Source organism: Odocoileus virginianus, chromosome 31, assembly GCF_023699985.2.
Source record: "Odocoileus virginianus isolate 20LAN1187 ecotype Illinois chromosome 31, Ovbor_1.2, whole genome shotgun sequence".
NCBI classification, from domain to species: Eukaryota; Metazoa; Chordata; class Mammalia; order Artiodactyla; family Cervidae; genus Odocoileus; species Odocoileus virginianus.
This window is the reverse complement of record NC_069704.1, coordinates 26,253,099-26,269,108: the sequence shown is the minus strand read 5'-3', so window position 1 is coordinate 26,269,108 and position 16,010 is coordinate 26,253,099. Positions and strand designations below refer to the sequence as shown.

The following is a 16,010-nucleotide window of genomic DNA, read 5'->3' as shown; positions in this document are numbered from 1 at the left end:
TCTGGTGGCCATTTCAGGCTGTTCCCTTCCCTGAAGTGTGTGCTCACTGGGAGTGAAATGTTGATGGTAGGAGGGCTCAGGGTTTCTCCTCTGGCTTCTCATTCCTGGGGCTGCCAGCAGCTGGCCCTCCTCCCTGCCCTGCTGTGGGGCTGTTAAACACCCCGAAAGACAGAGAGTGGACAAAGCTTCCATTTCTCCCAGACTGACTGGACTGTGCTGTTCCAGGGACCTCTTCACCGTGGAGCATGTGTATGTCAATAGTTTTTCATTCTATAGAGGGGTAATTGGGTTTCTAGGAATGTGCTTGTGATCTGTAGCCATGGACATCTTACTAGTTCCCTGGAGTTCATTATGATGGGATTGACCTTTATCAAACACTGACCAGAACAAGGAGACAAACCCTCTAGGAGACAGAGCAGCTAACATTTTTCAAACATGGAAAACATTGTTTTAAAAAAAAGATTGCTTTTCCAAAACGAAATTGAATATACTCTTGTGTGTTTGAAAATTTGTGTGATACTGTAATAGTGTAAGTATCTTATTTTTCCAGAGTTTCTTCCATTCTGTTTATGTTGAGTTTCTCTGATTTTCTTCTTTTGTTTTTTCTTTCATTTTTTCCTCTATTATTTATGTTTGGTGTCTTAAAACATCACAAAGTTAATAATCTTACAGAGATCACAACCAAAGTGGGTCTCACTGGGCTAAAAGCAAGGTGTGAGAGGGCCGTGTTTCTTCTGGAGGCTCCAGGGAGAGTGTTTCCTGCCTTTTTAGCTTCCGTAGGTGCTGTATTCTGTGGCTCATGGCCTGTCTTCCATCATCAAAGCTGTCAATGGCCAATAGGGTCCTGCGCTCCCCCATGTATGAAACCTGCTCCTCTGCCTTCCTTTCTACGTTAGAGGATCTGTGATGACATTGGACCCATCTGCATCATCCAGGGTAACAGCCTGGCCTGAGGTTAGCAGTCTGCCCACCTCTTCCCTCCTGCTGTGTAACGTACCACATTTATAGGTGTGGTGGGCAGGAGTGCACAGCTCTGAAACCACATTGGCCTTTAGAAGTTTTTGCCATCTTATTTATCTTGATCTTTGTGACTAAACAGGACATAAAACATCATTTTATATAATCATTAAATTAAAAATTTTATAAACAAAGTTCGTATGTGATTCATCTTCGTTTCAAAGAATATGGGCATACCTTAATTTTGCTAAATCAAGGTATCTTTCTTTCTTCACAGGGTTTTTTTTTTTTTTTTTTTAGTTTTCGTGAAAAAGTCCAAAAGAAACCTTTTTTTAAAAAAATTTCCTTACTTACCATTTCCTGGTGTCAAGTGTAAAATATTCCTACACTTTATTCCGTGTGTCTTTCACCAGATGTGTCCCTCAGCACTCAGGGATACTGTTTTCCATCCATTCCGAGTTGACCTTGGCTCTTTTAGTGGACTCCGGAGCTTGGGGCTGCATAGCCTTCTGCTGTGCTCACATGAGCAGGCTGCAGACATCTCTGAAGTGATGGAAGGCTGTCAGATGCTTTTTAACATAGTCAGGTTGAAGCCGCTGAGTTGTATTTCAAAAATTGAAAGGGAGATCCAGGGCTTAACCCTTAGACTTTCAAAGTCTTAGGGACAAGAACTTACAAATTGATAATAAGCAGGCCCTTCTAAGGAAAGCATTACCTGTAGTTTCTGGGCCCTGTGTTTGGAATTAGTGTATTGACATATGTGCTTTTTCCTTAGGTCCGGGCCCACCAGCTGGTCTTGCCACCGTGCGATGTGGTGATCAAGGCTGTGGCTGACTATGTCCGCAACATCCAGGATACCTCGGACTTGGATGCCATAGCTAAAGATGTTTTCCAGCATTCTCAGGTAGAAATGCAAGCTCTTGGGTAGTGCTTCGTGCTCTGGTGTGTGCTGAATTTGGAAGGGTCTTGAGAGGCACACACCAGCCATGCCCAGGAGTGCTTCCAGCTGTCAGGCCTCGGTGTCCGCCAGGATGGCTGGCCCCTCACCTAGCTGCTTCTCCAGCCTCCCCTCCGGCCTGCACAGAGGCAGACAAATAGTAAGGCCTCTGCTGCTCCTAGATCCTCCATCGTAATTCAGTGGGATTTCTACTAAGACAGACGGATCAAATGGGAGACAGAATTGTGGATCTGGTTTGTCCATCCCTCCAGGTGATGGTCAGGGATTTCTTCTTCCTTTTTTGAAAAGTAAGAAATTCAAGGGAGGTTGGACTTTGATAGAAGCAATGAAGTTTGTGTGACTTCCTGTTTGGTCTCTGAAGAGCTAATATTGTACCTCCACTTTGCTAGAGATGGAAAGTAAAACCTTTGCAGGTAGCGTCAGAGACCTTGCCAAGGAAAAGTTGGAGGACTGCATCCCAGAACTCAGGTCTCCTGACTGCCATGTCAGACTCTGATAAGTACAGTGTTCTAATAAGAGAATTAATGTTTGATTTGTTTCTTTAATGATAATCTGTTGATTTTCCTTAAAGGTTTTAATGTTTATTCTAAACTCTCCTCTAGCTTTAAAGGCTACAGACTTATACATGTGTTGAATTATATTAATATACAGATGACCAGTGGCATACTAATTTACAAAGGTTTTCCTGCATTTGTTTCAGTCTAGAACAGATGACAAAGTTATTCGATTTAAGAGAGCAATTGGCTATTATTCAGCGACTAGCAAGCCTATGGCATTTCACCCACCACATTACCTAGGTAAGTAATTCGAGGCCTCTGTGATGCTAACCATGCAGTAATCAAAGAGTTTTAAATATTCAGCCAATAATCTTGTGAGTTTATTGTTTTGAAATAAGATTTCTATCGTTATACAAATAAGTACTAGCAGAACTTCCTGGGCAGACTCAGTAGTAATTCCTGGAAGTGCTGAAAAGCAAGAGAAAACTTTTGAGACTTAAAAGACTGGAAGAGAAAAGGAGGCAGCCATAAGGACCAAGGCTAGCAGTAATGGTGATGCGTAAATCTGTGTCTGTGAGGTGTGGTCTTATAGAGTGCACCAGGGACACAGAAGACCCACCCCATCTTTAGGTGCCTTCAGCGCAGTGGATTGATGTCTCCTCTTTGTTGTCTTTTTGGGCAAAAGATCAGATTTCTCTCAGAGAGTTGAAATTGGGGAATTAAAAACAATTGTAAACTGCCTGAAGGCTGCTTGATAGTAAATATCTCATGGGAGGTTGTAAAGCACTAACCCTAAGTGCCAACCTCCTTCCTAAGTCAGATTGCATTTTTTAGGTTTCAGATCAGTAAAGCTGTGAGAAATCATCCTGCCAACTGTTGCTGCAGTTGTGCTTATTTTATATCATTTTATATCAATGAGACTTTTAACTGATTTCATATTAACTCTGTGGTTGAAAATGTTCCTGACAGTGTCCTTTGCATGATAGTATGCACTCATCCATTTAAGCACAGTGCGACTGTGTGGTGTATGTGGTTGGTGGGGGCGGGGGGGACGACACAGATAGAGGTAAGTGCTGGCTTTTGATGGCAGTCTCTGTGCATGGGTAGCAACAAGTGCATATGGATTGTGACTGTGGACAAGTGAATATGCTGTGTGATCAAGGAGGGTATAGGCCATTTCATCTGATGACCCAGTTCCCCATCATGGGATACCCACCCCCCTGTCCCTAGCTGTTTCTTTTCTTCTCAGCAGTCAGAGTAGTGTTTAAAAATGTCAGTCAGCCTATTCCGTTCCTCTCATGCTTGTAACGAACTCCCAGCTGCATACCTGCTTCCTGCCCCCACATTAAGCTCCTTCTCTTGCTGGCCTCTGCCCCTCATCCTCCAGGCCCTGCCTTCTTTCCTGGGTGAAATGTACCACACTGGCTCCTGCTGTGGGGTCTCGGCACTGGCTGTGGACCTGGAGCTCTCTCCCTGACTTCCTGGGCCCAGGGTATTCCCATTTCTGTTGTCCAGGCTTCACTGTCACCTTTCTTGGCTCCACTAGGCCATCCTGTCAAGTGATTTTCTGCACATCTCCTCAAACACGCCCTCTCAACCCCTAAGAATGTCAGGGGTCCAGGGATGGACAACCCCAGGATCTCAGCTGCCACCTTCATCCTTTACAAGAGTGGGGAGATATTTGCCCAAATGACTTAATCCATGAAGAGCTGCTGAATCAGGAAAGTGAAATGATTAGATGTAACTTAAGGTTACTCTTGGAAAGGCAGACAGGGAGCGCTGGGTGGGGGAACTCGATACCACGTGTCGCTTCAGTGAAGGTGAGATGTAACAGGGGCAGGTTGCGGTGGCTGCATTTTACTGCTGGCACGGGAATAGATGCTGTTGAGACTGGTGAGTAGCCGGGGTACTGATGCCAGGTTGTGGACATCTCTTTTTCATTGCCTCCTAGCTTCGTTTTTCCTGTTTTATTATTAAAATGGGATACTTATGTTAATATTAAAAGGGCAAATATAGGTAAAGTGCTTTAATGAGTGCTTGTTACAAGCAGATACTGTCATTTTTATTCTTGTAGGAAGGATGTCTGGCAAAAGCTCTGAATGTTGAATGATCAGATAGCCTGAAAGAAGTTAACACAAAGACGTACTTGGTGCCTCATAGATCTGTAGTGATGTTCTAGTCCTCATATGACAGTTGTACTTTAAACATTTATTATAATATACTTGGGACTGGGCTTCCCAGGTGGCTCATTTTGATAAAGAATCTGCCTCCAAGGCAAGAGATATAGGAAACTCAGATTTGACCCTGGGTTGGAAATATCCCCTGGAGGAGGAAATGGCAACCCACTCCAGTATTCTTGCCTGGAGAATCCAACGGATAGAGGAGGCTGGCGGGCTACAATACATGGGGTTATGCAGAATTGGATACGACTGAAGTGACTGAGCATGCACGTGTAGTTGGGATTAGAGCATTTATTAGAGAAGGAAAATAGGTGGGAGAAGAAGAGAGACAGGATAGATTGACTTACTATTTGGCATTTACCTGAGCTGATAACAGTTTGAAAGATGTTCTGAAGAGGAAGATGAGTTTTAAATTAGGTTTAAATTTGAGCTTCTTAAAAATATTTACTGTTCTATAAAGTGCTTTCTTGTTCTTATTAAATCATCAAAGGACATTATGGGGTAAGTATTTTATAAAAGAAGTTAATACTCTTAAAATTCTCTTTCACTTTCACTCAGTGGTTTATGAAGAACAGTGGTGTAATTGGTAAAGAACTGGAGATATTTAGAGTGATGTTCTCAAGCAGGTTAATGTAGGTGATAACCACCTACAACATCCTTCTATAAAGCATTTCCTTTTGCTTCTGACTATTGCAGTAATCTTAATTGTACAGCAAGGGACTTCACAAGGCACAGGCACAGATAGTTTGGGGCAGTGTAGAGTTCAGTGTATGACCCTATACTGACCTTGAGAGAGGGTGAGGCAAGATTGGGAAGGAAGGTTTATTTCAAGCAGAACCAGCAGAATCGGATAATGTAAAAATCACTCCTATTTTTTTTTTTTCTGGTTAAGTATAAAGAAACAAAAGTATCTGGAAATAGTGCTCACTGATTTTTGTCTACATGTGCTGTTGTTGTTGTTTAATCACTGACTCTTTGCAACCCCATGGTCTGTAGCACGCCAGGCCTCCCTGTTCTTCACCATCTCCTGAAGTTTACCTAAGTTCATGTCCATTGCATCGGTGATACCATCCAGCTATCTCATCCTCTGATGCCTTCTCTTCCTTCTGCCCTCAATCTTTCCCAGCATCAGGAACTTTTCCAGTGAGTCGGCTATTTGTACCAGGTGGCCAGAATCCTAGAGCTTCAGCTTCAGCATCAGTCCTTCGAATGAGTTTTCAGGGTTGATTTCCCTTAAGATTGAGTGGTTTGATCTCTTTGCTGTCCAGGAGACTCTCAAGAGTCTTCTCCAGGACCACAGTTTGAAGGCATCAATTCTTTGGTGCTCTTCCTTCTTTATGGTCCAGCTCTCACAATCATACATGACCACTGGAAAGACCATAATCTTGACTATGGAACTGTGTTGGCAAAGTGATGTCCTTGCTTTCAACACACTGTCTAGTTTTGTCATAGCTTTCCTGCCAAGAAGTGGTCGTCTTCTGGTTTCATGGCTGCAGTCACCATCTGCAGTGATTTTAGAGCCCACAAACAGGAAATCTGTCACTACTTTGACCTTTTACCCTTCTATTTGCCATGAAGTAATGGGGCCGGGATCTTAGTTTTTTAAAAATTTAGTTTTAAGCTGGCTTTTTCACTCTCCTCCTTCTTCTTCACAAGAGAGTCTTTAGTTCCATTTTGCTTTCTGTCGTTAGAGTGGTGTCATCCGCATATCTGAGGTTGTTGGTGTTTCTCCTGCCTATCTTGATTCCAGCTTGTAACTCATACAGCCCGGCATTTCTCATGATGTGCACAGCGTATAGGTTAAATAAGCAGAGTGACAGCAGGCAGCCCTGTCGTACTCCTTTCTCAACCATGAACCAATCAGTTTGTTCCGTAAAGAATTTTAACTTGCTTCTTGACCCACATACAGGTTTCTCAGGAGACAGGTAAGATGGTCTGGTATTCCCATCTCTTTAAGAGTTTTCCAGTTTGTTATGATCTACACAGTCAAAGGCTTTAGGTAGATGCCTTTCTGGTGATCCCTTGCTTTTTCTGTGATACAGCGGATGTTGACACTTTGATCTCTGGTTCCTCTGTCTTTTTTAAACCCAGCTTGGACATCTGAAAGTTCATTGTTTGTGTAATGCTAAAGCCTAGCATGCAAGATTTTAAGCATGACCTCACTATCATGGGACTTCCCTGGGGGCTTAACTGGTAAAGAATCCACCTGCAATGCAGGAGACCTGGGTTGGAAAGATCCCCTGGAGAAGGGAAAGGCTACCCACCCCAGAATTTCATGAACTGTATAGTTCATGGGGTCGCAAAGAGTCGAACAGGACTGAGTGACTTTCACCTTCACTTTACTAGCATGGGAGATGAGTGCAGTTGTCTGATGGTTTGAACATTAGTACTATGCTTCTTGGGAATTGGGATGAGGATTGACCTTTTCCAGTCCTGTGGTCACTGCTGGGTCTTCCAGATTTGCTGACATATCGAGTGCAACATGTTGATAGCATCATCCTTCAGGGTGTTGAATAGCTCTACTGGAATTCCATCACATCCATTAGCTTTATTGACAGCAGTGCTTCCTAAGACCCACTTAACTTCACACTCCAGAATGTCTGGCTGTGGGTGACAGACCACACCATCATAGTTATTCAGTTCATTAAGATCTTTTTTTTGTACAGTTCTTCCATGTATTCCTTTCGTCTCTTCTTGATCTCTTCAGCATCTACTAGGTCTCTACCATTTCTGTCCTTTATTGTGCCCATCTTTGGGCAAAATGTTCCCTTGATATTTCCAGTTTTCCTGAAGAGATTTCTCATCTTTCCTCCTCTGTTGTTTTCCTCTATTTTTATGCACTATTCATTGAAGAAGGCCTTCTTGTCTCTCCTTGCTATTCTTTGGAACTCCGCGTTCAGGTGGATGTACCTTTCCCTTTCTCCCTTGCTTTTCACTTCTGTCTTCAGCTATTTGTAAAGCCTCCTCAGAAGGCAAAAGCCATTTTCCCTTCTTGCTTTTCTTTTTCCTTGCAGGGATCCTCTAAATGAAGAGTGATAACTGAAATGGCAATCAGAAGCCTTGAAGAGTTAGGGAAATTCTTTCTTGAGTTAGGGAAATACTTTCTTGGCATGCCACATGAGCACCTAAGACATATTTTCCACAGAAAATATTCCTAAAAGCAGTAGGTTGATCATAAGTGGTCTTTTCAAATCATAGTTCGTTATGTCATTCTATAAGAAAACACATTCAGAATTTCAAACAACCAATAGCAGAACATAACTTCCCTGTTCATTAGAAGCTGTCTCTATTAATCATTTTAGAAACTGGAATATGTGTAGAATTTTGGGAAAAAATCTTACAGAACCATTGTAGAAGCTCAGGAGAATGAATACTGAGAATAAAAATGGGGAGAGTTGATTTTACCCCAAGTTCTTAATCTGGCTAGAATTTTAGGTTCTACCACAGAATAGTTTTCAGAATCTTACTTGGCTTCAGGATTCTGTATTTTCAAAAGAAAAACCTTCCTGGCCAGATCCATGTGGACTGGCATTGGGAGGTGACTGCTGAGTCTTACATGCTTTTCCTTCTGAGTCTAGGTAGTTTTCTGCAGGATTGAGGAAAAAAACCTCAGACCTCCATACTGGATTGTGTGGAATTTATAGAAGGAAGTGAACATGCTCCCTGTCCCATTGCTGGGAGGCCTCGTCTGCGTGATATATAGTCCGTTTCTTTTTCCAGTCCATACTGTATTTATACTGAGGACTCCCAGAAATTATATATTATAGATTAAGAATATATATAATAATGGATATATATAATATCTGTCTGTATTTATTCTATATATTTATGAATTATATCTATTAGGTAGATTTTTTAAGTAAGTTGCAGGTGAGATTAATATTAATTTTTAAGCATTTACTGTATCAGAAACACTGTGTTGGGAATTGGGGATCTAGAGATGAGTATATTTTTCCCCTTTCCATCATTGCATTGAACGTCCACCATCTCCAGAGAACCTCAGTCTAAATGTAAGCACAAATAACATGTGTCAAAATTGAGTTGTCAGTAGTATCTGGCTCCCTGATTGAATAAGTAGTTCTTAAACCTTAGCTGTGCTCCAGAATCATTGGCAGAATTAAAGAATAACAAATAACAGAGATGTTGGAGGCCACCTCAAGTCCGTGCATATGGATTCTGTAGGCATGAGCCAATCCTTGTCTATTTGTGAAAAGCCATGCAAATGATACAGAGGCCCACTGCATCAGCAAAAGCATGCAGCGTGTCCTCTTGGCCTTCCTCAGTGAAAAACAGATGCGCTATCCCTGCACACCTAGTAGAATAGCCACAGTCCACACACTGTCACCACCAAATGCTGGTGAGGTGGTGGGACACAGAGATCCTCACTCCTAGCTGGTAGGATTACAATATGAAGGTAAAGCCACTGAAGACATGCTGGCAGTTTCTTACAAACCCGAACATACTCTTACCATAAGATCCAGTAATCCTGCTGCGTGGTATTTACCCAAAGGAGCTGAATACTGATGTTCACACAGAAACCTGCACGTGAATGTTTATAGCAGCTTTATTCATAGTTGCCAAGACATGGAAGTAACTAGGATATCCTTAACTAGGTGAATGGATAAATAAACTGCTATATCCAGACAATGGGCTATTATTATCTAGTGCTGAAAAGAGATTGGCTATTTAGCCATGAAAAGACATGGAAAAACCTTAAATATACATTGAAAGAAGCTAATCTGAAAGGCTATATACTGTTTGATTCCAACTGTGACATTCTGGGAAAGACAAAGCTATGGACACAGTAAGATAGTCAGGGGTCCCAGGGTTGGAGGGTGAGAGAGGAGTGAATAGGCAAAGCATTGAGTATTTAGAGCAGTGAAAATGTAATGCTTTAGTTATGTCATTGTAAATTTGTCCAAACCCACAGAATGCACACCACAAAGAGGAAATCTTAATGTGAACTATAGACTTTAGTTAATAGTAATGTATCTAAGCCAGGCTTCAACAGTACATGAACCGTGAACTTCCAGATGGTCAAGCTGGATTTAGAAAAGGCAGAGGAACCAAAGATCAAATTGCCAACATCTGTTGGATCATTGAAAAAGCACAAGAGTTCCAGAAAAACATCTATTTCTGCTTTATTGACTATGCCAAAGCCTTTGACTGTGTGGATCGCAACAAACTGGAAAATTCTTCAAGAGGTGGGAATACCAGACCACCTGACCTGCCTCCCGAGAAATCTGTATGCAGGTCAGGAAGCAACAGTTAGAACTGGACATTGAACAACAGACTGGTTCCAAATAGGAAAAGGAGGACGTCAAGGCTGTATATTGTCACCCTGCTTTTTTAACTTCTATGCAGAGTACATCATGAGAAACGCTGGGCTGGAGGAAGCACAAGCTGGAATCAAGATTGCTGGGAGAAATATCAACCTCAGATATGCACATGACATCACCCTTATGGCAGAAAAGCAAAGAAGAACTAAAGAGCCTCTTGGTGGAAGTGAAAGAGGAGAGTGAAAAAGTTGGCTTAAAGCTCAACATACAGAAAACTATGATCATGGCATCTGGTCCCATCACTTCATGGCAAATAGATGGGGAAACAGTGGAAACAGTGACAGACTTTATTTTCTTGGGCTCCAAAATCACTGCAGATGGTGACTGCAGCCATGAAATTAAAAGATGCTTGCTCCTTGGAAGAAAAGTTATGACCAACCTAGACAGCATATTAAAAAGCAGAAACATTACTTTGACAACAAAGGTCCATTTAGTCAAGGCTGTGGTTTTTCCAGTAGTCACGTATGGATGTGAGAGTTGGACTATAAAGAAAGCTGAGCACCGAAGAATTGATGCTTTTGAACTGTGGTGTTGGAGAAGACTCTTGAGAGTCCCTTGGACTGCAAGGAGATCCAACCAGTCCATCCTAAAAGAGATCAGTCCTGGGTGTTCGTTGGAAGGACTGATGTTGAAGCTGAAACTCTAATACTTTGGCCACCTCATGTGAAGAGTTGACTCACTGGAAAAGACCCTGATGCTGGGAAGGACTGAGGGCAAGAGGAGAAGGGGACGACAGAGAATGAGATGGTTGGATGGAATCATCGACTCAATGGACATGGGTTTGGGTGGACTCCAGTAGTTGGTGATGGACAGGGAGGCCTGGTGTGCTGGGGTTCATGGGCTTGCAAAGCGTTGGACATGACTGAGCGACTGAACTGAACTGAATGTATCAATATTGGATCATCAGTATGCAAGGTTTGTACTTTGCTTATGTTTTCTATAAAGTATAACTCCTCAAAAAATAGTCTATTAATTTTTTTAAAAAGAGTAGATTAGCTCTTTGATATGTTTACTTACTACCAGGCACTGTGCTGAGTGTTGAACAAGGTAGTAGACAGGACAGATGTCATTGTTGTCCTTTTAGATGATTGAGATGAGGAATCATACAGGAATGTAACGAGACAGTCAAGGAATACCAGCCTGGTTAAAACAATACTTGATTGAACCGGTGTTTGGTTCTGTTCAATTAAATTAATGTTTAGGTGAGGTTTGAGTGTAAAGTAGGAATTTAGCAAGATTACAATAGAGAGGAAGAATACTCTGGTTTCTCTTCAGATGGTATAAATCTTTCGCCTTTTACTACAATAGAGAGGAAGAATACATACAGAGGAGACAGAATGTGTAAAGGTTCTGAGGTGGAGGACAGGATGTAGAAGAAACAAGAATATGGTTGGAACACAGGAAAGCAAGGGAAGGAGTAGTAGGTGATGCTTCTCGGGCTGGAGTGCAGTGACCATGTAGGACCTTAGACTTTAGACTTACTCTTTGGACCATGAAAGCTCGCTGAAGGCTTTTTCACTGTAAAAACTTAAGATTATTTTGAAACTATCATACACACAGTATATTTGTACAGTAAATAAAACAGACATCAGTGGAGTATCGCTAGTATCAGAGTCCTATCCTTGTCTCTCCCTGGGCACATTCCCCTGCACTCCAGCACCGTGAATTTTGTATTAATGTCTCCTTGCTTTTCTTTATTGTGTCTGTGCCCTGAGTACTAATTAGAGCCATGGAAATGGGTGGGATTCCTTGGGGAGATTTTTTGTGGAGGGCACTCTGTAGGGAGGTCTTGAGATCATGTGCCTCAGGTCGAGGAAGGGGGGTGGAGGTGGGGACACAGGGAGAGCAGTGTAACAGCCAGAGAAGTTGCGGCAGGAACAGTTGTCAGAAGAGGGGAGGAGGAGGTGCCTGCGGCACTCAGAGCTCCCAGACCCCGTGCAGGTGCATGTGGCTGCCTGGTTCTCAGCACGGTGTGAGGGATCCTAGGAAAAATAGTGTTTTAGCTTTGCACCTTCTTCTGTACTGTAAAATATGGAAGAGGTAGGATAGATGGCCAGCACCAGTCCCGCAAATCTACCTGAAGTGTTTCCATAAACGATAGGACTTGAAATGGGAGGGAGGTTTGAGCATACTTAACCTTTTAGGTGGATGATGAAATCTGTGAGGGGGGCTGTGAAGTTGGGAGGTGATCGTGGCCCCAGGCCGCTTGGAGCACAGATGTAGGCATCTGGTGGGGATCAAGGGATCCGTCAGGGCAGCAGTGCATGTGCAAATAATAGAGAATTGTGCAAAGAGAACCATATTGAAATAGGAGCTGTCACCACTAAAGCAAAGAACACATTCTATATAGTGATGACAAAGAAAGGACCTCTGGCTATAGATACTTCGTAGGTGCTGGTAGAGAGGCCCCATGGGCATTGTATCTGGATAGGCTTGCCCAGGTCAGGGGCCTGCACCAGCCTGTGTCCTGACATGCCCTCAAGGCTGGCCACATTCTTCCAGACTGGGTCAGAGGATTCTGATTTACAAAATGCTGAATGGCAAACTTCAGTTCCAACCACTGGTGACCCATCTACAGGAGAACATAAATGCCTCCTGTCTTAACAGGAATAATTAGACACTGTAGTTGGTGCTCCTGGACCCCAGCTCTGGGGATTGGGGCTCAGAAAGATGCGAGTTCTAGTATAAGGGAAAAATAAGAACCATTCAGTGGGCTGTCATTCTGGACCATGACTTTGCTGGAAAGCATGACTTTCTGTTGTCTTGAGAAGGTGGCTTCCTGTGAATATGCAGTCTGCACGGTGCTTTTTGAAAATATGACTCTACCTCCCCGACAACATGCATTCTCAGCATGGGAGGGAATGGCCAGGTAATGTCCCCCCTGAACATGAAGACAGTCTGTGAAGAAAGATACGGTACCTGCTGGGCTTCCTTGGCCGATGAGAAGAGGCTGTGAGGTCTCCAGGACCCAGGGCTGCCCGTTCAGGTCCACTGTGGGACACAGTAGCTGTGCAGAGTCCATGGTGTGACCTGACCAGAGCAGAGGGTGATGGCATTGCTCCCCAGCTGTCACTGTGCGCCAGGTGACATTGCCCTGAGGACCTCAGCCACCTGCTGCCATTGCCCGTGCACCCAGGCTCACGACGCAGGGTCTCCTGCCGCAAGCGCTGGCTGCAGCCAGGCCACAGGATCCATGTAAGGCAACCTGCCTTGTTCCCACCCAACAGTGTACCTTTGGGACTTCGTTGTGACTTCACAAAGGTTTGCTTTCGTAGTAGGTTTTTTTTTTTCTGCCTTACTATTTTTAAAGCTCGTCTAATGTTTCACAGATGCACTGTAATCTACTTAACCATGTCCTGTGGTTATCATATAGAATATTAAGTTTTTTTTTGTTTTTTACTGTTACAGTGATCATTTAAACATTTTTTTATTGTCACCAAGTATTTGACATTGTACTGTTGCTATACTTCAGTAATAAGTTCTTGAAATTTGACATTCTTTAAAAAAGTTATATAATATTCGTTCTTTAAAACTTTGTTTACTAAGCCCACTTTTTCCAGTATTTTTGCTTAAATTTTCTTACCATGAAAAGCTTTAAATGTAACTGAAAAATACAGAGGATAGTATCACGAGCATTAGGGTACCCACTAAATAGGTGGAACAGATGTCTTCAAAGACATACATTAGGCTTTTCTAAAAGTCATGTCTGTCCCCCTCTTAAGGTTTTTATATTTCTTTACCTCATATATGAAATAATAAATCATAGTGTTTTGATTGTTAATTAAATGCTGTATTGTACCAGCCATTCTGTATTTGCCCCCCCCCCCTTTTTTTGAGATGTGTGCATGCTCATCTTTTTCAGTTTTTATCTTTTTAAAGCTAATGCAGATGGCATTGATGTCAAGCCCCCAGGGGTCTGGCAGAATAGATACTGCCAGAGAGAAGCTAGGAAGTTTTCATGTTAAATAGAAAGTCCATTTATTCTTTCTCCTCCTTTCTCGTTAATTCTCATGCAGGTCATGAGAGTCTCTCAGTCCATTCCTGTGACCTTTCATTCAGTTCTTAGTGAGTTTATTTCAGTGGATGTGGTATGAAGTGCTATAGGCTGTCTGGTCTTGTGGTTTTTTTAAAGGTCATTAAAAAAAAACCCTGAAAATTAAATCATTTTGGAAGAACTGAAAATACGTCTCCTTTTACTTGTTGTCTGGTTTAAAAGACTGCAAGGGTATCTTCCTGAGGTGGACACAGCTTGTCATCGGGTCTGTTGGTAGCTTCTTAGTATTCAGTGACAGAAGGGGACTGACAGTTCAGTTTATCAGTGACTTCTGAATAAAGGTCTTTAGACTTTTCTTTGAGGTTGTGCTCTTTAGAATTCACAGATGGACAGAAACTACTTTGTCTTGATTTACCATTAACTGTGTAGGTGGCTAGATGAGATTTAAGAGTTCTTTTCTTATGCTCTTCAATGCCTGCGATTCAAACCTGATTAAGTGAACCCAGGAATTTAATAGATTTGAGTGAAATTTGGGATAAACTTGTCACTGCTCTGTAAGACTCAGTTAACACGTGGATTTGAATCATGCTGTATCCTTTGAGTTCGTGCACATGCTGTTTAAACTCAGGGGCAGAAGAAATTTGGATAGCCAGGGATTCTTTGTAAGCACCTGGCTACCTTCCAATTATGGAATGTTGCTAAGGGTTAAGCACCCAAAACAGTGCCGTCATTGGTGAGCTGCTCCAGTTCTCAGAAAAGTCTTTATATTTATGTTGACCTGAAATGTGCTTCCCCAGGTTGTTTCTCATTGCTTATAATTCTTTCAGGTACCTACTTCTTTATTCATGATCTTACTTTTCTTGGCCCCATACTTAATCTTCCATTGTGGGGGCTTCTCTCCTGAACGGTGACCTCTGACTTTTAACTGTGTGGTCTTGCCAGCTGATGCTCTAGGCTGGCATCAGCTGCCCCAGCTCTGAGCTCTTGGGAATTGGTACTCACTGGAAAATAAGTTCAGTCTTCTAAAAGCCCAGGACGACTTCTGTTGCCCCTTCCCAGAAAGCCCCATGACTCCCTTGGCTGAGCCCGCACACCTGGTCTTCAGTCCAGCCAGAGCTAACAGGCTTCATAGGCCACACCAGTGTCCTATTGGTTCCCACTGTCCCCTACCCAAACTTGTCTTTAGAAGTTATTCATTTGGGAGAGGTGTTAGTTGCTCAGTCATGTCTGACTCTTTGTGACCCCATGGACTGTAGCCCATTAGACTCCTCTTGTCCATGGGATTCTCCAGGCAAAAATCCTGGATTGGGTTGCCATTTCCTTCTCCAGGGGATCTTCCCAAACCACAGGGATGGAACCCAGGTCTCCTGCATTGCAAGTGGATTCTTTACAGTCTGAGCCACCAGGGAAGCCCAGAGATGAAAACAAATTATGTAAAATTCTCCTTCGTGTAACTTTGTGCCTTAACTTCTGTAGAATATTGGTATTGAGTAAATGTGTCAAAATGGTTACCATAGTTCGAAAATTTTGCATTGTTTTTTATAGGCACTGAAAGCTAGTTGGTGGTAGGGAATATACTGATTTATTTCATCTTTAATTTTTCAAAGCTATGTTTTTTGTGTAACACTTGAAAATTATGTGTCAGCACCCATCTCAAGTATTTTTAGAGTATTACTTTGTTACTGTTGTTTACTTAATGTAACAACATCACAGTAACATGCCTAGTAATAGATGAATAAATCTTACTTTCTAGAGAAAAACTGGTTAGCTTCATACAGGCACAGTGAGTAATTCAGGAGAGTGGATACTACACAACGTGTCTCATGAGTGAGAGTTCATGGCTAACTAAGAACAATTGAAAGGGCTGCAATGCCTGCTTTCTTTCTCTTATTCTCAAGTGTTTAATATTTACATATGTTTTAATTAAGATATTTTTCATGTAGTAATCGAACACTTTTTTCTCCTTTCATCTGTCTGCATGCTGCATACTTGAACAGAAGTCTACCTCTGTTAGTAAGCATTTGTGAAAGGAAGAGAATGAGAACCTGGTGGTGGTAATCTCCGCTCAGTGCACTGGTGTCAGTT

At 42.4% G+C, this 16,010-nt stretch overlaps 1 protein-coding gene across 3 annotated transcripts in view; it reads left to right on the top strand.

Moving 5' to 3' along the window:
- Positions 1–16,010, top strand: part of FAM120A (family with sequence similarity 120 member A) — a 115,536-nt gene that overhangs the window by 41,412 nt on the left and 58,114 nt on the right. For all 3 annotated transcript variants that reach the window (XM_070459435.1, XM_020905481.2, XM_020905484.2), the window contains exons 4-5: positions 1,733–1,861; positions 2,616–2,712. In XM_070459435.1, coding sequence (XP_070315536.1) covers positions 1,733–1,861; positions 2,616–2,712 — 226 coding nt within the window. The remainder of the gene's footprint in view (positions 1–1,732; positions 1,862–2,615; positions 2,713–16,010) is intronic.